This window comes from Grus americana, chromosome 1, assembly GCF_028858705.1.
Source record: "Grus americana isolate bGruAme1 chromosome 1, bGruAme1.mat, whole genome shotgun sequence".
NCBI classification, from domain to species: Eukaryota; Metazoa; Chordata; class Aves; order Gruiformes; family Gruidae; genus Grus; species Grus americana.
In genome coordinates, this window is record NC_072852.1 from 198,340,897 (window position 1) to 198,364,421 (window position 23,525).

General features: G+C 40.2%; 1 protein-coding gene across 1 annotated transcript in view; it reads left to right on the forward strand.

Moving 5' to 3' along the window:
• MIPEP (mitochondrial intermediate peptidase) overlaps positions 1–12,090 on the forward strand; it is a 76,189-nt gene extending 64,099 nt beyond the window's left edge. The window contains exons 17-19 of the mRNA XM_054844644.1: positions 2,726–2,847; positions 3,627–3,700; positions 11,841–12,090. Coding sequence (XP_054700619.1) covers positions 2,726–2,847; positions 3,627–3,700; positions 11,841–11,935 — 291 coding nt within the window. The 3' untranslated portion in view covers positions 11,936–12,090. The remainder of the gene's footprint in view (positions 1–2,725; positions 2,848–3,626; positions 3,701–11,840) is intronic.
• The last annotated feature ends 11,435 nt before the right edge of the window (positions 12,091–23,525 follow it).

The following is a 23,525-nucleotide window of genomic DNA, read 5'->3' on the forward strand; positions in this document are numbered from 1 at the left end:
TTGTGATAGAGAGTTTCAACAAACCTGATGAGTGGAATAGTTGATCTTCCTGGAAGTGCAGGCAAGCTGGTTTAGGTGCAGACCATTAAATGCAAGAGCATTTCATAGAATCATGGAATCATAGAATGGTTTGGGTTGGAAGGGACCTCAAAGATCATCTAGTTCCAACCCCCCTGCTGCAGGCAGGGACACCCTCCACTAGACCACTTTGCCCAAAGCCTCATCCAACCTGGAAATTTGATCATTTGATGTGAACAATGTAATCTGAGCTGTTGAGGAAGACATACTGTCCTAGTTACAGCTTATATGATGCATTAAAATAATTCCTTTCTAGTGGGAGAGGTAGAAATATTATTCCCTATGTCAAGCTCATAGAAAGTACTTTTGTTTGTAGCAGAAAAAGGAGCTTGGATTTTTCACTGAAATTATCTATTTGGAAATTATTTAAATTTCTGAGTATGTGAAACCAATTCATCAGTAAAGCTTTCCACATTCCTGAGAGTTGTACTTTCAAGTTGAAACTTTTAATTCTAACTTTGAAAACTTACTATACAATAAAGTAAAAACTGACATGTTTCCCTGCTCAGTCTTCTAAAAGTGTAGGCTCTCTGATCTGTTTAAAAATGTGCTTTTAGTTTAGTCATTATGGTTATAATTAAGGGACTAGTAAGAAAAACTGTAGCTATAAAGTATAAACACAGCAACCACAATACTTTTCAGAGCAAACTGGAGAATCTGTATCCAAGCTGATTGTTTTTGCGTTCTTGCATTACAATGAGATATGGTACAGTTGGCGTTTACTTAAAAGAAAAAAAAAAGTTAATCATTCTTAAGAATTTGCATCATGCATCCAGACTTCCAGGAAAATTGAAGTCTGGAGACATTTTTTCATCTTCTCTAACTTTGCTGCTCCTACTTTAAACTAGTTGTGTAGGCTATCAGTGGAGGCTCACCTGTGGCAAATTCCATCTGTTTTGGACACCATCTGTCTTAGGGTGGAGATAACCAGCTTGTTAAAAGTATCTTTTGAATAGCTGAGTGACAGCTAACTTTGAGAACTTTATTTATAGGTGTTGGTCAGAAAAGGGAGCTAACAACTTTGTTTCTCATCAGCTGTTCACAATGGTCTAGATTATAGACCACTGTTTGCTATCTTTTTTAAGGTAAAAAGACTGATTAAAAGCCAAATACTTTCTTCTTCTACCCTCTCGGTCTTTTTTTTTAACATACACATATATCTTTGACTTGGCTAATGGAGAATAAGATGATGATCAGCACTTTCTGGAATAAAGAAACATAGTTTATTTCAGCTGTCAGAAATCAGGAGATTGTTACTTACAGTGTGATAAAGAATTACAGTCAAAGATAAATAGTTCTGGAAAATTGCTAATGCCCCCTCACTTTTCTGTTTGGCTGCCTCAGAATTTCAGCCATTGACTGTAGGATAAGAATAAGCATCTGACAGCCCATGGATTTAAATTTAAAACATCTGTTGTGCTACTTTCTTGTTTATCTTCTAGTTCCTCTTTAAAACTCTGGTTTTTATAGTACCTACAAAAATGTTGACAACAGTCATATCACAAGAATGTTAAGAGCTTCAACTTTGGATAGGAGGACAAATAAGATATGGGACTTGTCTCCTCTTTGGTTTCCTCAGAGAGCTGAAAGGGCAGAGTAAGTTTCTCACTCCTTCAACAATACATTCATCCATCTTCAGTTCAAAAAATATGCTCAAATCTGTTGGGAAACAATGTCTTTTCAGCTTGGACCTGCTTATCTTTCCGCATTGCACCAGAGGGGTGATGAAATCTTCCTCCTTGGAGATACTGAAATAGAGCCCTGAGAAACCTCATCAAAGTTGTCTCTGCTTTGAGCAAGGGTTGGACCAGCTGACCTTTGGAATTCTCTCCCAATTTAAATTCCTCTGTTACAGTCAGGGAAAGAAAAAAAAAAAAGTATTTTTATTTCTGTGGAAGTAAGGCTGATACTTCTGATTTTCTCTGCTAAGAAAATATAAGTAAACAGTCAACAACAAACAGCATTAAAAAAGGAGTCCACCATTACTGGAATGAGTCATAAAGCCAAGTAACAATACATAAATGAATAACAATATAATTATGGATGATAATCTGTTATATACCTGCATTTAAAAATGTGCAAACAAATCTGTGAACAATGACATTGCATGTTGGATGTAATTTGTCTACCTCTGAGGTTTTTCGCATATGAGAAGCTGTAATTTTTACAGTATTAAAGGCAAGGCCTTATAATAATTTGTTTGTGGCAAAAGTTTATAGATTGAACTTTTCCAAGTGTGACACTGCACTTACCCACATAGAAAATGGTAAAATGTTGTGTTACTTTTGTTATAAGGTAATTGTGGTTTCCTTTCAAGACCAGTAGAACAACACAGCTATTACCAAATATGAATACTTTTTTTACTGCTTGGTTTTCTCTCCCTCTGACTTTATTTATGTCTAATTTCAATTGTGATGATCAGTATATTGGATATACAGTATTTAGGTTGAGAAATGCTTCTTGTAATAAAGGATGTGTTCATTCTGAGATTTCTGGTGGCTGTTGGTTTTTTTCTTTTTTCTTTTTTTTTCACTGTTTGTCATTAATAGTATCAGATTTCCTCCATCATACTTCACAAAATGCTGAACAGTATAAAGGATTTAAAAGATTACTTCTGTTCTGATTTTCGTTTGTTTTCTCCTTACAGGCCTGGCAGCTGCGATTCAGTCATCTTGTGGGCTACGGTGCCAAATATTACTCCTATCTCATGTCTAGGGCTGTTGCCTCCATGGTGTGGAAACAGTGTTTTGCTCAGGACCCGTTCGATAGGTAAAACCAGAAAATACTAAGTAGAATGAAGTGTTATGCTACTTGGTTTTGGAAAACATGAAACAAATGGGGTCACGTAGGTTGATGGGCTTTTTTAATGACACTTAGTTTTTCACCTTTTTCTTGATTTTAAGAGGATTACAAACCAGGAAATAACCACAAGTATAAAGTGTACTTTGGGACATGTTCATTGGTGCAAAGAAATTCACGTTGATGTTTTAAAATACAGGTGTGCCAGTTGGGAGGCACTGAAATCCGCATTTAGATGTAATTAGAGAGCTTGATTTTCGTAGATGCCTAATTACTTGTAATTTTCTATTGAAATCAAAGCAACTGTGGGTATTAAACAAGCTTCATGTCACCAACTTCAAAGCTAAGTGTAGCTATCCTACTCATTTTGCTTTGTGAAATTAAAAAGTAAATTGTGAGATCACAAATTGTAAGTGCTCTTATACCTTAGGTGAATGTTCAGAGCATTGTAACAGAGCAACTTTTCCCTTTTGAGCAATGAAGGCTGAAATATTGTTCTCAAATTAACTTCTGTAAACACCAACACATATTCATATGTATAAAATTTGTTTAGTTCAGTTACTCGTAGTATAATTTTAAATGTAATTTGAATTTGAGGAGTCAACATGGAATCAAGGCAGTCATTGTTTCAGGGTGGAAAATTTCATTTGATCTCTGTCTCTGAGTTCTGTAGAGATCCTAGAAGCAAATCTGACTGAAAGCTGAACAGGTTGTGTTTGCAGATGGCTCTAACATCTGTGTTTCTCCAGGGCAATGGGTGAACGTTATCGTCGAGAGATGCTGGCACACGGCGGTGGAAAAGAGCCCATACTTATGGTTCAAGGTAGAAAAAAATTAGAACCGTTTTATTCCCTTGCTCAAGGAAGAAATAATTTACTTGCATTTCCCAATTTGGTCTGTTTAATTATGATTTTCACTGGATTTATGAAAGAAAACTTATTTATTTGTTTAGTTAAGTGGACTGGTCGTCAACTTTGTGTCATGGTCAATAGAACTCCTTGTGATACACAGAATAAAAAACACACAGAGAGATGGGTTGAAGTGTTGGGAGGGGGTTGTATTACAAGGTTGTCCAAAGAGTTCAGAATAAGAGGATCACATACATGAAGGAAGATAGTTGACACCATTTTTGGACACAAAAAATGAGTAACTTTAACATACATGCAATTCATAATAGATCTGGTTATTTTGTATTTAAGAATTTGAACTTGTTTTGGCCACGCCATTTTAGCATCATCAAAATAACTTTGGTTGTATCAGTACTTTGAGTATACATTCTCATGAAATGGAAGTCTGAATAGTGTAATAAAGAAACATGGTTCATTATTCCTCTTAATACCATGTTTGCCTTTTGAATCTGGAAAATAACTTTTAAAAATCATTCACAGTGATAGCAAAAATATTATATTTCATATAATAAACAAATAATGTCAGGAGAATGAAACAAGTTTGAGAAACAGCTGACTTTATCTCAAATCTATCAGTGAGATCAGGATAAAAACTTTCCTCTGTAATGTTACAGTATTCAAACCAAACATTTTTGCATTAGTGTTGCTGTTCCTGATACGAGTGCTTGGTAAGTATGTCATCTAATGGGGCATCTTTTGATTCGCTCTGAAATTCTTAATATTAAGGATGAATATTAATTAATTGGCCTCTGTTCACTCCAGTTTGGTAGACTGGAAGTTGTGGGTTTTTTTCCTACAGATAAGGAAGACAGTGGTAACGTGTCTGTATTTCATCATGAGACTGGCACAGTTTTGTAACTAGAATGTTTAAGTTCTTTAAACCATCTGTTTATATTTGCAGCCATAACCTCTGCTCTCCTTAGACTCATCATATATTAAGCAACTATATATTCTCTAATTAGTCTATATTTCTGATCTACAGGGTTACTTTTCATTCAGCATGGCTTTGCAGACTCGCCTTTCTTTACTGTTCTTGAAGAGTCTGTGTTTGTAACCTCAAAAAACTGTAGCCCAAAATTGTGGATTAAGTAGTTGCAGGACAGGAACATACATCTTTATAAGCAAATCCAATTATTATATTGTAAGTCATATGGTAGAGAAAGAAAGAATGTTTTTAAACACCTGCTTATCATCTCTCCTATTTCTGGGATGTAGTTTTAATTTTACTGAGCATGGAACCTACCTGGAATGTCCTAGAGGCTATGTTGAAGTTGCTGGCAGTGTGCTCCCTTGAATCAAATATTACCTGAATGTAGTTTGCAAAATTCATCTGTGCGTGGACTTACATAAAATCTATGGAATTACAACTGTCTTTCCCCCTTGCATGTGAGAGAACACAGTGGAACATGGTACAATCAGTTTGGGGTTGAGAGTATGCATCAGTTATTTTGCATAAAACTTGCTACTGAAATTAATCTGAAAAAGTGACATCATAGTCCAGGAAAATCCAAGTTTATTTTAAGTTTAAAGGATATCAAAATATGATGAAGTCTGGCAAGGTATAGTGAAAGCACACAAACAAGTTTAGCTCTTGTAATGCAGTAGTTAGATGGTTTAGGCATTTCAATATTCATAGTCCTCAGGCGTATAGTCCTCAATTCATTTAGTGCAGATAGTTCATCATTGAGTCGTCAGGACTAATGGTGAATGATGAAAAGGCGATAGCTGTGCAGCCTGGGGTTTGAAGAGAGCAAGCTATGTTTAAGGAATAGTTGTGCATGCTGCAGGGCAGTGAATTTTTATGTTAATGGTAGAATAATGGGATCTTTTACGATGTGACCAAAAAATCTATGTATAAAAGATAAGCAGTTTGATTTTTTTTTTTTCTTTAAATCTGTAAATCCATAAACCACTAAACAGAACTGTGTGTCACTTTAAGGTCAGTAGCTATAATGCACCTGCTGGTGTGTTCGGTCACGTGTAATAGGAGAACCAGACAGCAGTACCTCCTCTGTGTCAGCATTAGCATGAGTGATACTGGTGATAAGAGCACAGACTATGATTTACAAAAAAGATGTTTTCACAAAACTACAGAATCATAGAATAGTTGAGGTTGGAAGGGACCTCTGGAGGTCATCTAGTCCACCAGGACCCCCAGGTGCTTTTCTGCAAGCTGCTTTCTTGCTGGGAGGCCCCCAGCATATACTGGTTCCTGCAGGACTTTGTACTTCTCTTTGTTGAACTCTGCCCCATCATCTAGATCATTAATGAAGATGTTAAACAGGACTGGACCCAGTGTTGACCCCTGGGGTACAACCACTAGTCACTGGCCTCCAGCTAGACACTGTGGCACTGATCACCTCCCTGATTTTTTTGGTGTTGTTGATGGGCCTGGAAATAGTTTCCAGGATTAGCTGCTCCACCACCTTCCTAGGGATTGAGGTGAGACTGACAAGCCATAGTTCCCTGGTTTCTCCTTCTTGCTCTTCTTGAAGATAGGAGTGATATTTGCTTTTTTCAAGTCTTTTAGCACTTCTCCCAGTGGCCATGATTGATCAAAGATTACTAAGAGTCACCTTGCAATGCCATGTGCCAGCTCCCTCACACCTCATGGGTGCATCCCATCAGGACCTGTGGGTTTACGTATGTCCAGTTGGCTTAAGTATTCCATGATCTGATCCTCTTCCATCAAGGGTGCATCTTCCTTGCTGCAGATTATCTCCCTGGCCACTTTTGTATTCTGAATTTCGCTTTTATACTACATATTTCTTTAATATTACTTTAAACAGAAATTTGAAAAGATATTAAAGATCATAAAAATATCCAGAATTCATCAGCAGATTCCTTGCCTCTGCATATTTCGATGTTCGTTTTTAGACAGTGCAAAGCTTAAACAAGCATGCTTGAATGACTCCTTGAAAAATGAAATTGATGTGACTCAGGTCTTTTGACAAATTGGTAATTTGATTTCTTGTTTGGGATTATTTGAGCTTAAATCATAAAACACACGTGATGGAAAAAGCTTATTATATGTTTATAATTAATTGCTCTGTATTTATTACAAAAATTGAGAGTTTAAGGAGAAAAGTAAGAACAGTTATTTGCTCTTTAATTTGTTTAGGTTCAATCAGCTTCTGACTCCTTTTACTGCATTTTTTCCTTGTCATTACAATGTTCCAGAATACTTGATTACCATCTTTTGTTGGTTTTCATCAGTTGTAAAACTGCCCTCCCATAGCAGTTGACCAAACAGATTACTGATTAAAGACAGATTCCACCAAACTTAAAAGCTTGTTGATTTTACTCTTCTTCAGGGAAGTAGTCCAGTTTCTGTGCTCACTAGTGCCATATTTCAAAAACCTTAAGTTCCATAGGCTGTTATTTCAGGCATTTCTTTTATTTTTTTTTTTATATATATATATATATAAAGAAATGCGCTTGTACAAGTCTGACTTCTGGATGCATGTATGTAGCCTCACCCTTGAAGTGCTTCCATATCTCATTGTGAAGTTAGCCATATTCATTGACTGCTTGATAACAGATAACTTCACAATCGCATTTCATTTATACAGTTTCTTTGTTATGATTTTCTTCTCAGAAGCTATCTATTGTCTTTCTTTTCTGTTTGGATATGACCCTAGCTTTTCATCTTTCTCCCATACGATTCCATAGATGTACTGATTAGAGAAGATAAAGAATCTGACCTGCCATCCAGTGGAGTTACTGACAAGATTCCTGTTCGGACTAGTCTTTAATTAGAAAATACAATATACTTTTTTTTATTATTATTCTCTTGGCATTTGTTTCCATTAAAAAAAAAACAAACAAAAAACAAACACCACACAAAGGCTTTATGAAACCTTTTTTAACATTTTCTGAAGTGACCCCTTTTATCTTACCCCTTTGATAATCTACAAAATACAGAAATAGTCACAAATATGGATAGCAGGAGCAATTAAAAAATGAGTGAGCAATGCTTTGTCCAGGAGGCTTGCTTTTTTTTTTTTTTTCCCTCCTTAGAGAGGAAATACAGTTCGAGAAAAATTTGATTCCTCCGTCATTGTGGGTCGGCCACATGGCTCTTGCAGACCCTCTCCTTCCCAGAACTACATGGGATTAGGGATTCCAAATTCCTTTAAAGATATGTAACCCAGGTGTCCCTTCCAGGTCCAGTTGTGTGCTGGTTGCAGGTCTGAACAAGATTCAGGTGTGCACCATCCCTCCCTCGCTCCCTTGGCACTCCCTGACGGGAAAGAAACCCAGGTGCACAGGCAGAAAGTGAATTGCGGTGTGAAAAGTGCTGGGCTGGGTGATCTGGGAACTGAGAGCATGGAAGATATCCTGGGGTGTGGGGCATGGAACATATCCTGGAGTGTGATGCTCCTGCTGTTTTGATGCAATCACATTGCCCTTTGGGTCTCTGAAGGAGTCCTCATGCAAAATACACGTGAAGTTGTGTTCTTGATTTGTTAATGCTGTATTACAGTGTGGACAGATTTACTCAGCTGTGTGCATATGTGGTAATCAAACCAACTGACTCTGTAAATAAACATGCATTTGCTCCAATGCAGTTTGAATTTTTTTTTTTCCATGCCTCAAATTGTACTTCGTGGAATAATTATGATTTGAAGAGGCTGTAAAAATCTTCAGATAATGATTGTATGCCTCTTTTGAAAGTATAAGAGATGTGCATAAATCCTAAAAGGTGATGTGAATGGCAACATGTGCTAGCTCAAACTACACGGACACAAAATAATTAGTGTTCCAAAGGGGCAGAGGCCAAATTTTGCCACAGGCTTTATTCTTCTCCCAGTTTTCAGTGATTGTAGGTTATAGCTAACCATCTCTCAAAAGGGTGTGGTTAACCGCAGTGCTGTAATGTGAAAGAAAACTTCAAAGCAGAGAAGATAAGCTATGCAGTTGCCTTAGGCTTGGGAGAGACTGAGCTGAAATAGGAGTTGGGCTGAACGTATAAAATACACTCCTAGATTTTAAAACTGCAACCATCAGACCTTGTGGACATCTTACTAAATCATTTAGACTGAAGTGCTGAGTACTTACAATATATCAAAGCTGATCTTGCTTTGATATATTTTAATGGAGTTTAAAGGGAGACATAACCATTCTTAACACATCTGTGTAGAGTACAAGGTTGAAACACGGAAATACCATCAGTGTCTGTTTCTTTTGGAGATGTCTGCTCTAAAATCTGTAGTTATTTATTTCATAAGGGCATGATCATTTTACTACAGTAGGAGTTCTTCAGCAATGACCTCAGTTACTCTTCATCCTTCCCTTGCAAAAACAAATTCTGGTAGTGTCTGCTTTTGATATCAATGATGGGAAAATAGCAATGCAGTAGACCACTAATGCAAGAAATCTGAAATCTGTTTGTATTATCAAAAGTTGGAACTACTGGGTAGGAGGTCATTTGACATCACTATTGCCAGAACGAGTTTGAATTCTCCTACATATTTAAAACAAACCAACCATGTGGAGTCTAAATGAATGCAATTTTATAACAAGTTTTGAGTGAGATTTGGTAAGACTGTATTCAGCTGCACTGAAATACATCCAAGTGTACTGTAGTTAATTATGTTTCTTTTACTCATTTTGTAATGTCCAGGATTGGAATGTTTTTGTTATGATTTGCCATTTTTATGTAAGAGGGAAATTAAATTTGCTTGAAGATAATCCCAGCATCAGTCTCTTTTCTTCCCCCTAGTTATTACACTGTTAGCTTCTCTTCTTTTGCAACATACTGATAATCACAGTTTTAAGAATTGTCCACAGCAGAATAAATTTTAGTGTGTCGAAAGAATTGGCTAAACATCATCTGAGCTGGCTGGTTTTTATAAAGTCAGTATTGAAAGGGGGGTTTTGTATTTTGGGACTTGGGGAGTAGTGGTTATGTCTATTATGGCCACCTTTATATATAGCCTATGCAGCATTACAGTCATCCCTCCATAGTGATATCTGATAGAAAAAAGGCATATTTTTCTATAGAAAAATGGTTCTTTTATAGAGCCACATCTTAAAAATTGGAAGGAAGGAATAATTTCACCAAGTTGAGATTTGTATACCTGAGCTAGTCATCCAGGTTTCCTTTCTGGAATACAGAGAAAGTTCTTCATAGGCACAACTCAGCATCATCATTAAGTAGACCTTTGAAAAAGGTCAGATGAGTGGCACCCATGAAGGTCTTCCTACTGTTCAGTCTCTAGAAATAGAGCCAGTTAGTTCAGATGTAAATGTCTGAGGCAAAATGAGGCCAAGAAAAGGCAAAACAAATTGCACTGTTGGGACTGGACTGCTCCAACTGAGTTTGAGATGAAGCTCCAGTAGTCATGCATGACAGGACATGTTCCAGTGGGCTGCCATCCCTGTCACCTTCTTAAGGCCTTCTCTCCACTGCTGAGAAAACTGCAGGAAAATAATATGAGTTTAAAATGGAATTTTTCCAAGGCCTTTAGGGAACAAATATGCATGTCCCCCAGCCAGCCCACGCAGGAGCCTGAGAGAGGGGGTCTGCAAGAGGCCATGGCTCTCCGGGGAGGTGAGATTAGTACCTGGTGTCTGGACGCATTTGTTTCTCAGCCCAGCATATAGCAAGCCATTCTTCATTGTGAACTCAAAGTAATTCCACAGCAATTTTACTAACATTTGAGTAGATGACAAGTTTACCAAGTATTTGGAAATATTAATTCTGTTCTCTTTCATTTCAAAAATAGCTTGATGCAAACTTCATTTAACAGCATTTCAGTCAACCTATATATAGTATGAGATTTGTTTTCCTTTTAGTGCTCAGTATTAATCTGCTGGGTCATGGCAGTTTGTGTTGACACTTGCAACGTGTTTAAATCAGATTGAAATGGGATTCTGTGAGTTCTTAGCAAGAAAATTCTTTTTGGTTGCTCACACAAAATTACCTCGAGCTGGTCTGTTTCCTGGTGGGTTTTGAATCATTGTGTTACAATAAAGGATTATGGTCTTTTAGCAGCATGCAATTATAATTTCCACTGAAAGCAAATATTGTTGAGGATGTGAAAGAATATAAAATTATGTTCGGTAGGTACACCGATCAGAAAGGGTAGAACAAGGTTATATTTACATTGGCAGTTGTCAGAAAGAACAGATCACTTCAAAGAAGTATGAAGATTAAGTTTTACATTATTTGGCAGCTGTACTATTTTTTTTCTGGTACAAGTAATGCAATAAATTTCCATATATAATCTTGAAAATGTTAATAACAGTGAAAAAACCAATGTTAATGTAATGTAAAGTACAAAGAAACATCTGAAAATAATTACAGGATATATTCTTATGCTTTCTAAAAACTGGGATTCTAGGAAGGAAAGTGTGAGATTTTTAGCTGGTCTGCTTATAGAATTACCTGACAAAGTACTTGAGCATGATTCTTCGTTATGCTAATTTCCCTGTTATTCTGTAGCCATATGGTACAGCTAACATATGCACTAATTAAAATTCTTAATAAAAGGTAGGTCCTGGTACTCTAAAAAAGACAAACTAAAACTGCGGTGCACTGAAAATGCATTTGTTTCAGTATTTTTCATGTCTTGTGATACATTTCAGAGACATTTGTACTTTAAATACTAAATTAAATGCTTTTAAGGTGTGTAAACACTTTGAGGAAAATATGTTGTTTTTTCTGGCTCTCTCAGACCTGAGACTCAGCAGATAACGAGTTAGATACTCGCTCAATTACTGGTTTATTCCGTTCATTTGGAAATGACTGAGCCTATGGTTATATTGCTTTAAAAATGGATATAATTCCCTGCTTAAGCAAGATTGTAATGATAAAAATCAGTTAACAATCTTGAAACTTGTCAGTTCTGTGATAACGAATAACAAGTAGCTTGAAGAAATTAAATAACCTCTATATACTATCATTGCATTTATTTCTTGACAAAGAAACATGATAGTCATTTCTGTCGTATTGTGGCATTAAAAGTTAATTAGCAATAAGCGTTATTTTTGACAAAGCTTTCAAGGTCATAATATTCTCGCTAAGAGCCTGTTGTCTTGGTTTTGTAGGTATGCTTCAGAAATCACCTTCAGTTGAAGATTTTGTGGATGCCCTTGTTTCAGACTTAGACCAGGACTTCGAAACGTTTATCATGGACTCCTAAAAATGTTCAACAGAACTGAATTCTTTTATGGAAGATTGCAGACATCTTCATAATTGTGGATAAAATATTGTTGTGATGAGTTTTGCTGCTTGGTGAATGCTTGTAAAAGTTTGAATATTCATGTTGGTGGAACAGTAATAAATAATTTCATTGGATAACCTGGTTTCATTTATGAAGATGATGGCTTTCCGTTGCATAGGAGCTGAAGCATGGAATTTGAGAGAACAAATCCTCTAGCATGTACTGTTAGAATATTTGATCGTATTGGGACAGCTGGCTAAATGGGAATTGAACTCATCTTCAGGGGGAGTGGAGTGGTATGAAAGGTCTTTTGGTGCGCACATTGGATTCAGTAATAGGATGTACCTCTTGAGTGTCATGACCCAGAACTGTTTGCATGGGTCTTTCTCACATGCTCATGGATATTCTTTAAACTTGTTTAACCCTGTTCCTTGCAGGAGTTCTGCATTGGGGAAAAGCAAATTGTGTCTGCAATGGAGAGGAGAAAGAAAGATGAAGTGGAAAACTAGGAACTGTATTTGAGATAAGGAATAAAAAGTTGGGAGAAGAAAAACTGTAGTCATACAGGTATGTGGTGGAAAATTGTAGGGTGTGGAGGAAAGAGATATCTTGCAACACAAAGAGAGACAAAAGGGTAAAATAGGGGTAAATATGAGGTTTAACAAGGCCAAGTGCCGGGTCCTGCACTTCGGTCACAACAACCCTGTGCAACGCTCCAGGCTCGGGGAAGAGTGGCTGGAAAGCTGCCTGGAGGAAAAGGACCTCGGGGTGCTGGTTGACAACCGGCTGAACATGAGCCAGCAGTGTGCCCAGGTGGCCAAGAAGGCCAACAGCATCCTGGCTTGTATCGTGAATAGTGTGGCTAGCAGAACTAGGGAAGTGATTGTGCCCCTGTACTCAGCACTGGTGAGGCCGCACCTCAAGTACTGTGTTCAGTTTTGGGCCACTCAGTACAAGAAGGACATGGAGGTGCTGGAGCATGTCCAGAGAAGGGCAACGAAGCTGGTGAAGGGTCTGGAGCACAAGTCTTATGAGGAGCGGCTGAGGGAACTGGGATTGTTTCATCTGGAGAACAGGAGGCTGAGGGGAAACCTTATCGCTCTCCACAACTACCTGAAAGGAGGTTGTAGCCAGGTGGGTGTTGGTCTCTTCTCCCAAGTAACTAGCGATAGGACGAGAGAAAATGGCTTCCAGTTGCATCAGGGGAGGTTTAGGTTGGATATTAGGAAAAATTTTTTCACCAAAAGAGTGGTCAAGCACTCGAACAGGCTGCCCAGAGAGGTGGTGGAGTCACCATCCCTGGAGGTGTTCAAAAAACGTGTAGACGTGGCACTTCAGGACATGGTTTAGTAGGCATGGTGGTGGTGGGTTGACGGTTGGACTTGATGATCTTAGAGGTCTTTTCCAACCTTAATGATTCTACAATTCTATGAATAGGTACCCCACAAATGTTTCCCAGTGGAGGATAACATGGAAGGTAGCCATGCTTTTGTAGCTGCAGAGATCCAATGGGTATATGTGTGGCCATGTTTGTAAGTAAAACCAGTATCTTTTGTTACAGGAAGCCATTGAGCAGATTTTCTTCAGGTTTGGGACAGAGCAGCAAACTTTAAAGCTTAATACAAAAGATGGACCATTCATTGTATCGGGTGCATAAAATGGTTGGGAAGAGGAATGGAATTTACAAAGTACCATGAAACTGGTCTTGCTGTTGAATTAGCAGTTTTTAAAATATCCAACAGAGTTAGAATTTTAGATCCTAGGCTTATCTTTTGCAAATCTTTCACTGAGTTTCAGCATTCATGGGTCAGCGGTTGTTTTTCTGAGTATTCTGCCATTAACTGTGTCCTTTTGTCCTTTTATCTGTTATCTGGGGGTGTTTGTTTTATTGTGTAGTGGTGGTTTAGTTTTGCCCATGTTACTTTAAGGGCTCTGGTGGGTGAAGTCCATCGTGTTTCGGTGAATACGGCTTTGAAGGCATTTGGATGAGAACTACTATGGAAATAACGTTGGCAACGTTGCTGCATAGGCACGGCCGGAATCTGGTCTCTGCGTGTTTGTTTACATGGAGTTTCCTTTTAATGGTGAGTGGACGAGTGTTGGGGCACTTTGGGAGGGGACAAAATAGTTCAAAACAAAGATGTTTTTCCAGGAGAGGCTGGAGCAGTTTAAGGCTGCACATTATATTGTGGGTGATGAACAAAGGAAATAGTATCAGTGGGGTTTTGTTTTTCTCTTGAAGTCAATTATGAAATGGTATTTGAGTGCCTATTTAAAAAAAAAAAAAAAAGATGATTTTTTCTCTAGAACTGGCCTTGTCTTTTAGAGGTCCTCTGTAGGTTGTTACAAAAAGTGTCCTGCTCAGCAGAAATGCAGTGAAAGAGGCAAAAGAGGAGGAGAACCGAGGCTGAGAGATGAGGACAAATAGCTGGGAGAGAGACAAGTGAAGAATTAAGATAAAAAAGCTTAACCAGAAAAAGTGGATGTTTGGGAAGGGATAAATAAGAGTAAGAGCTGGTTGGATGATTGGGCCCTGTTTTTTAACAAAATTTGTGCTATTGGATATTGTTTGATATATATTACCATATTTTTTTACTTTATTTTTACGTGGCGGGAATTTGTCTTGTATGACTAGCACTGCCATTCTACTAGAACTGGCTTTAGACATTTTTAGATATGAAATGTTTTATTAAACAACAGCAGGCATATTTTCAGACGTGCCGCAAGAAGGCTTCTGTGTCGTACATCTGACTGACTACATTCTGTATCTGCAGTTGGTCCCTACGAGGAAAGAATGAATGGTTTCACTTACCAAACTAGGTGGGTATTTTGCTGTAAGTTAAGTGATTTAAAAAAAAACCCACAGAAACTAAACAAATTTAAATTTAGATGTCGGTACAAACACCTTTTGAAGATGGGAAGTTCTCAAAAGGATACAATAGCTCGTGAACGTAAATTTAACAACCCTTCGTAGAGTATTTAATGGCAGTATGTTTTAAGGGAATTCACGGGTGTTGCTAAGGGAGCTTTGTGTTGGTTATTGCCTGGTTTTTGTGCTGGAGCAAGCTACCAATAATGGTTATCTGGAGTTGGCACATGTTGAAAGATTCATTGTGACAAAAAGAACTTAGCAAAAGGAAATCCTGGTGCTGGCACGGCCCTGGGAGCGCTACAGTAAAGAAAATAAAGCATTGTAATTGGCAGAATAAGCAGAGGATTTAAAATTAAGAGATTGCCCCTAGATTTGCATTTGTAAGACATTCAAGTGATGTTGGTTCTAGAGGGGAGATACTTTATCAAAATATATGTAGTAGCCACACTGTTTTATGCCCATGGCTGCTACTACTTCCTTAATTCACTGTCTCATTTGATCCTTCTGTAAACAACAGTCCTTTCAAGTTCTTATCAGAGTGGTATCAAACAACATCTTCCTAATACTGAAATCAGATATAGACAAAGAAAGGAAGAAAATCGTGTCTTTTGCCAGACCACAGTGGACTTTAGCTTATTGTCGCAGATTCACAGCTCTTGGGGCATTTGACAAAGATGGGAGCTGGTAGAAAAATAAATATAATGCGGAACGACAGCTTCTTTTTTTGTTGTTGTTGTGAAGAAACTCTGTTGACTCTGCTAATTTTTGTTTTATGAAATAACCTTTGAGGATTGAACGGTAGATGTGATTAAGCCTCTTGAGAACGTATTATATCACCACTATGATGCTTACTACAGAAAGGGAAATATTATTCTAAATTATTTTTTTCTCTTTTTTGGTAGTTTCTAAAAATGCTTCCAGCTGTTCAAATGTCTGATGCTTTTTCCTTTCTTTTTTCTTTTTTTTTTTTTTTGAGAGACTTTTATTTTCCAGCAAATATGTGTACTTTCAGTAATGTGAGACCTCTCTTGTGACCAGCAGTGTAACTCTTCTTAAATGTAAAAACCACTGTAATCCTTTTCCAGCATTCCAGATTTTCCCACTGGGGCTGCTGAACCAGCTATCCAAAAATTGGTTTTATAATAGTGTAACTCAGCGTCATGCTTTTAATCTGAAATTGTACTATGTTTTGGATTTTAGCTGCTATAGAAAATAAGTAGTGAACATCTTCAGAAGAAATTATACCCTTATGCAATCCTGAAATAATAACACATAATTAAGACACATCAGAAAAACACACGTGGATTATGTTTGATAGCCTGAGTTGTCAGCTCTGCTTTTTTTTTTCATGTTTGATGTGTTTATTTTTCTGATTCATTTAAGATAGACTGAAATATTGCTTAATAATTGCTTTCTGGTGACATAAATGCAGCTGCATGGAGTTCTCTGAATGCCTTACCAACAAAGTGAACAGGAGGAGAGAGCAGCAGTTAAGTGAAGAAGGCAGGGAAGAGAAGGGAAATACGGCAAGGAAGAACTGAATACACATTAGAAACCAGGCATGAAAAAGGGTTGATATGGAAGCAAAATGAGCTCTGAGTTAAAAACTTGGGGAGAGTAAAAAAGAGTTTTCTTTCCAAAGCAGTAAGTCTAAAATGGAAATTATGACACTGTCAGAAAAGGCAGAGGTGTTCAAAAATGTTTCTGCTTTGTCTTCAGTGGAAAGCCAGATGGAAGAATTAATATCTTATGTTGATAAAATACTTTCTACAGATGTTAAATAGCAGCTTGTACAGTGGGTCAAATCAGTGTGCAAAAATTAAAATGAATCTATAATAGTAATGGAGCTTAGTATCATAGATGATACTAAGACGGCAATTAAGAGAATAGATCGTTGTAACACAGCAGTATTGATGGCTCAGAAAATGTGCGTTTCAGTTCATCGGATTAAAATATCTTAATTGTGATATGGAAGCAGAAATTTGAAAGGTTGAACACTGGTCTGAAAACAAGTGTTTAACAAGAGCCGGCAGCTGAAAGGTGAAATGAGACAAATTTGCCCCTAACTTTTACTTTTTTTGACAGTAGGGATAACTGAGCACTGGAACACATGTGAAGGATGGTGCTGGGGTTGACTGATCAGCACTAGAAGTGTACATCAAAACCGGACAATTTTCTCAAAAATATTCCCTAGTTCAGATTATCAGAGAAGCCCCGTAGCCTTAGTTACGCTAGGGGACAGCCGTCTTTTCTGGTCCTATGAGCTATGAATGAAGGGTGTCTTTGGAAGGAGGTTTTGCCACGAGGGCAGCAAGTCCACACTCGCTGGGTCACTGTCCTGCTGATGGCTTCATGGCTAGGGAGGAATTCATGAGTGGAGAGCTGGAAAAGCGGTGTGAGAGCCAAAATGCCTCCTCTGCTTGTAGTTAAGTGGGAGGCACTGTGCAAATGCTGTTTCAGGCTGCTTCTGGGCAAAGTATCGGAGATTTTCTGTTCCCAGAGCCAGGGATTTATTTACGTGGTGTTGGGAACAAGTTCAAGTGAGTGCTTTACCCTGGCAGCTTTGCAGTATACCAAAAGGGGAAGATTACATTAAAATTGGAAGACTTAAAGAACTTGAGAATTGAAAATGCACGATTGCAGAAAGCAAGCGCGCGGATTTCCCTGGGAGAAGGACCGTGGGAGAACAGCTAGTGTGCTCGGGGAGGAGAGGGAAGGAGATAAAAGATAAGGAAGTATAAATCATCGCCAGCAGGACTGCCTGTCGGCCCTTCTGATCTTCCCCAGGCTGAGATTTGTTTACCTTTTAAGTCCTCTGCGGCTGCTCTTCAACAGATGGCTCTTTAAACGGAGCGCCGCGGCACGCCGGAGCTGCGCAGTTGTAGGAAATCGTTACGGCTTGTTGTTCAGAGGAAGTATCAAAAAAATCTGTTAAAATACTTAAACCAGAAGCAAAGTGCCGATAAAGATCTGACAGGATGACTGGTTGGTGCTCTGCTGGCGTGTAGATTTAAAAATGCGGAGGAAAGGGGGTGGGATGTCTCTTGCCAAGCAGTTGCCCGTGAGCCTGTAACCTCGAAGGCAACTTGTAGATGGCTAAAGCTTGCCATTCCGGCTGCCTTTGCACTTGATGAAAAGGAACTGGTGCCTTCAAACTGGGACATATCCTACCTGTCTTAGGGTGGGATGAACCAGCTCTTGCATGTGCCTTTCCTTGCTCCAGTAGCTACAGAGAGAGCACTGATGGCTGGAGGAGAAGCATCAAGAGCCCTGTTTTAAATTCAGAACACCTCAAAACACCAAACTTACTCTTTTTTTTGGCGTTACCATTTTTCAATAGTCAAATGCCACCATCATTGACTTTTTCTGACTGTCATATATGACTGAGTTTATACATTAATGACGGTATCATGTAGCACAATATTAAAAGAGTTGCAGAAGATGCTTTTAATTAATCTCCAGAACATCTGGGGTTTAGAAAGTGGCTTTTGGCAGTTGTCCCTCTGACTCCTTACAGCCCCCTCACTTTACTCCTTAGACACCTCCAAATGCCCCCGTCTCCCTCTGCTCTTACCACTGCAGTGGGCCATAACCCGAGGGGGCAGGAGGAGGCGAGGGGTGATGTGGGCTGTGACTCTGACCTGGCGGTTGTGGTCATGTCAGAGGAAAGGCAAAATGGCAGCACCTAAGTTCTTCCCACCCTGCCCACAGCTGCTGCTGGCGCGTGCCCATATAGCCTGAAGCATATCTCATGCCTGAACAGCATTTCTCACCCGCTTTCCCCGCGTTGCAGGAGACGAGTGTTGGGAGAGCTGGGCCATGGGGAAATGCCCCGAACGTGACCCGCTGAGAAGGCGAAGCATCGCCAAGCCAGGGCGAGTCAGGGTGGACGAGCCCCTTTAGGTTGCACGCCACGGGACAGCAGCTCTCAATACGCTGCAGGCAGCGGCGCCTCATGAATAACAGTAATTTATCAAGTAAGTGTTTGACTATTGGCTTGTCCCTTGAGCACGGACAGAAGTCTGTGTTTGGCTGATGTTGGCAGCGTCCCTTGATGTAAAGGTTGGGCAAGTTCATCGAGCTGCTCTAGAATACTCACAGTGGGTTAGCAGGGCAGTTGTTAAAGTCTGTTTATTAACGGTACCCTTCAGAAGTTGTCACAAGGGCTCGATCACAGCCTATTTTCAGTGTTCAAAATACATGTGAAAGAAAAAATGTTTATAAAGTCAGAAAATGTTGCTGGCGTCACGTAGCACACACTCCTACCAGCCCCACTCTTCTTCCTCACTAAGGTGGAATCCAGTTACCTCACTTTGCAGCCCTCTGTACGGAGCCAAATCATCATCCAGGATCAATTTCCATAGCTCAGATGAAGTTATTAAAGACCTGTTGAGCATTTCCCCCAAGGTCATTGACAGGCACCCCAGCTCCTGGTAGCTGAGCTGCAGCATCTGCACGGCGGCAGCTTATCGATGGCCTGGGAGGGAACGAGTATCTTCAGCTTTGAACGGCTGATAATGCTGGGGTCTAGAAGCGATCGCATTTCTTCAGATGGATTTTAGAAATGAAAAAGGCAGCAAAATTGCCTTGAATGTCTTGGCTTACAATGCTTCTCTTGACATACAGATGTGCTCAGTTGTCTACGCTTTAGTTCCCAGAAGAATACAGTTGTAACAAAATCATTTTATAAGAGAGCCCTGGGGGAATCCAAGTGATACAGCAACTTTTATAACATACTAAAACTTCTATAAAACTAATTATATGTGTTATCAAAATGATTCATGCTAGCCATAGTAAATCCCATTCGCTACAAATGAGAGTTGAAATTACAGCTCACTCTCTCTCAACACGCGCTGTCGTGGTGGGGCTGGAAAAGGAATTCCCTGAGAACTGGAGATGTAACCGCGTGCTGCAAGAGAGAGGCAGTGCTACTAGGATCTGTAACCCAACTCAGAGGCCAGGTAAGTTCTGCTCAGACCTGATTCCTCACCATCCTGGCAAATTTTCTTCTTCTTTTCCTGTAAGTTTAACTGCCCCGACGCCTGCCCAACAAAACGTGTCCTTCCTGCACTGAGAAGTGCCATGTGTCTGTAGGTATTGCTCTTGCTGAAACTATTTAACATCGAAGGCCTTTTGCAAAACAGTGCTGAATTTCTGGCACTGGTTTTTTCCCTAAATAGGGATTTAGATAACTTGTTCTACTTAATCAAATTAGTTATCTTTGATTCAATCTGGTGTTTAAGCCAAATTCCCAAGACAAGGTGGTTTTAGTAGTTTGTTCGGTTTGTAATCTCTCTCTTCCAAGGAAATCTACTTTTATTTTTTTCTTTCTTTGGTTTCTGATGGTCTCAAATGTGTGTGAAAAACCGCTGTAGGCTGGCTGAGTGTAGGGAAGTAGCTAATTAGACATTCAATTTCTTACTTTGTGAGTTACTCTGTTTTCCACACCTTTCTCTTGGTCTGTCAGAAGTATCTGTTTAGCTGGTCTGAAGCCTGTGCCTCACTGCCTTTACGCTGATTTTTCTTCTTCCCTGCTTCATGTTTATTCCCCATCTCATTTTGCATCTCTAGCTTTATCCGTTTCATTTGGCAAAAAGGGCGTTTCACAAACTAAAATGGTCAGTAGAAGCTAAATTCTTTTTATAACTCATTCTCTGTGTGTCAGGACCCTTTGTGCCAACTGAAAACACTTCAAACCGCCGTCACCGCACCCTACGTAACAGGTCACCTCAGCATAACCCATTCAGAAGTGCAGGGCTTGTTTAAATAAACCAAACCCTTGAGCTTTTCTCTTACTTCTTCATGATTCACCTAAGGTTTTTAAGTGGGATAGATGAGGCTGTGCACCTCATACCGATGTCAGGGGTGGGGAAGGTCACCGTCTGAGCTCACGTTATCCTCTGCCAGAGGCCCCTTTGGTCCTCCAGCTCTGGGTAGAAGATCCATCAGTGCTCTCAGTCAACCAAGGGACACACACGTGTATGTTTTATTAGCCCCGATCCTCTGAAAAAGTGTTTAAGGGCCAAAGTTAGTGCAGTGCTTCTGCCACGTCTTGAGAGGCTTTGTTAAACGTGACAGCTGCCCGGATAGCTTATTTATTTATCAAGCCCTGAAACAACAGTCGCAGTATGTACGTGGAAATGGGAGACATAACGAAGATGGAGCTGGTAGTTTGGCTGACATCCCAGAATTTTATTTTATCTCCCCCTAAATGTTGGGGCAAATGATGGGGTGAGTGAAAAGTTTTGGTTTTCTGCATATTGGAGAAAAGTCCTCGTTATGCCAAATCATCTGAGCCAGCTTTGGGCCCTCCTTGTTATACTGCTGCTGCTTCTCACCACCCTCCACTGACATGAAACCTGTATTTTCTTGATCTTTTAGTTTAGGTTCAAATGTGTTTTCTTTGTTTTCTTTGTTTTCTTTCGGAATGCATTCAGAGAAGGATTTGAGTTCTTCCTGCCTGGGAATTACCTAGTTGCAGGAAATCCCCCAGATAAATTAATCCCGTTTACACTGACTTACCCTGCAGAGGAATCCCATCGGGATTTGGGGTGCTGCTCTCCCTCAGACAAATGCTGGCTTCGAGGGCAACTCATTCTTCCACCTTTTATTTGCCTTTTTCTACCTACGCCATAAATCCTGCAGCCTTCACTGTGTTGCTATGTGTACAAACACTAATAGAAATGTAGGCAAGCATCTGGCAGGGCCAATGCGCATCTGTCTGTTATCCCTCTCTTCGTTAGTACTGCCCTAATGCTGTAAACACTATTTAAAAAATTAAACAGGCAATGTACAGAATATCAAAGAGATTTTAACCAGTAATCTGATTTCCAGAAATGCTGGGGACATTCAGTTCAGAAGTACAGCAGAAAACTAGGAGGCTGGTGTCTTAGGTGTTGTAATGGGGCTTCAGAGCGCCATGGCTTTCCACCTGAAAACGTCTGGATTTTAACAGTGAGGACTGGGATTGGTACTGGGACCAGCGCTGTTCAACATCTTTGTTGGCGACATGGACAGGGGGATCGAGTGCACCCTCAGCAAGTTTGCCAACGACACCAAGCTGCGTGGTGTGGTCGACATGCTGGAGGGAGGGGATGCCATCCAGAGGGACCTTGACAGGCTGGAGAGGTGGGCCCGTGTGAACCGCATGAAGTTCAACAAGGCCAAGTGCCAGGTCCTGCACATGGGTCGGCGCAATCCCAAGCACAACTACAGGCTGGGTGGAGAAGGGATTGAGAGCAGCCCTGAGGAGGACTTGAGGGTGTTGGTGGATGAGAAGCTCAACATGAGCCGGCAATGTGCGCTTGCAGCCCAGAAAGCCAACCATGTCCTGGGCTGCATCAAAAGAAGTGTGACCAGCAGGTCGAGGGAGGTGATCCTGCCCCTCTGCTCTCGTGAGACCCCACCTGGAGTACTGCGTCCACCTCTGGGGGCCCCAGTACAAGAAGGACATGGAGCTGTTGGAGAGAGTCCAGAGGAGGCCACGAAGCTGATCGGAGGGCTGGAGCACCTCTCCTATGAGGACAGGCTGAGAGAGCTGGGGTTGTTCAGCCTGGAGAAGAGAAGGCTCCAGGGAGACCTTAGTGCAGCCTTCCAGTACCTGAAGGGGCCTACAGGAAAGATGGGGAGGGACTGTTTACAAGGGCATGGAGTGACAGGACAAGGGGGAATGGCCTTACGCTGAAAGAAGGCAGATTTAGATTAGATGTTCGGAAGAAATTATTCACTGTGATGGCGGTGAGGCACCGGAACAGGTTGCCCAGAGAAGCTGTGGATGCCCCCTCCCTGGAAGTGTTCAAGGCCAGGTTGGATGGGGCTTTGGGCAACGTGGTCTAGTGGAGGGTGTCCCTGCCCATGGCAGGGGGGTTGGAACTAGATGATCTTTGAAGTCCATTCTAACCCAAACCATTCTGTGATTCTATGATATTGTATTGATACTTGAGCGTGAGGATATTGTTGATGCTGTTATATGACAACTATTTGATTTGTATTAAAGTCAGTGCTTGATGGATTCAAGATAAAGCCCTATTTTCATGAAAATGTGCTCATGAAGCATTTGCAGCCAAAAACTGTGAGGATGGGTGGTATTCATTGGAATTATTTCTATCTGGGTAATGAAAAAGGTACTGTAATATCAGTATTCATACTTCAGTAAAATATGAAGTTTTCTTAAAATTAAATTTTTAATAACTCTTTTTGTAAAAATGATAGATCAGCTGATTCTTTTTTCTTTTCTTTTCTTTTTTTCCCCCTAAAATGTATCCTCTTTTTTGGCATTTAACATTTTCTGCAGATTTCCTGCTGCAGCTGAATCCCACCCAAAGCTACAGAAAGCAAAACTCAGCAGCATTACGGTGACCGAGCTGCTCCATATCTGCCTGCTGCAGGGCTAGACGATAGGCTACACCTGCCGATGGCTTGCTTATGTGAGCAGACATTCCCGAGTCCCAGCAGCAAGGCGCAATGGACCAGGTGAAGGTGCGCTAGAAGCCACACTTGTCCTGCAGGCTGTGTGGCCTCTTTGGAGGTGCTACATCTCTCCTGCTGCATCGCTGTCATGGTTTAACCCCATCCGACAACGAAGCTGCCGCAGCGTTTCTGTAGCGTTCGTTACCAGCCCTGGGAGCTCACTCAAGCAGCTGCCAGAGAACGGGGATAACTGAGCCGCAGGATTTTAACTCACTCCAGGTTTCTTCC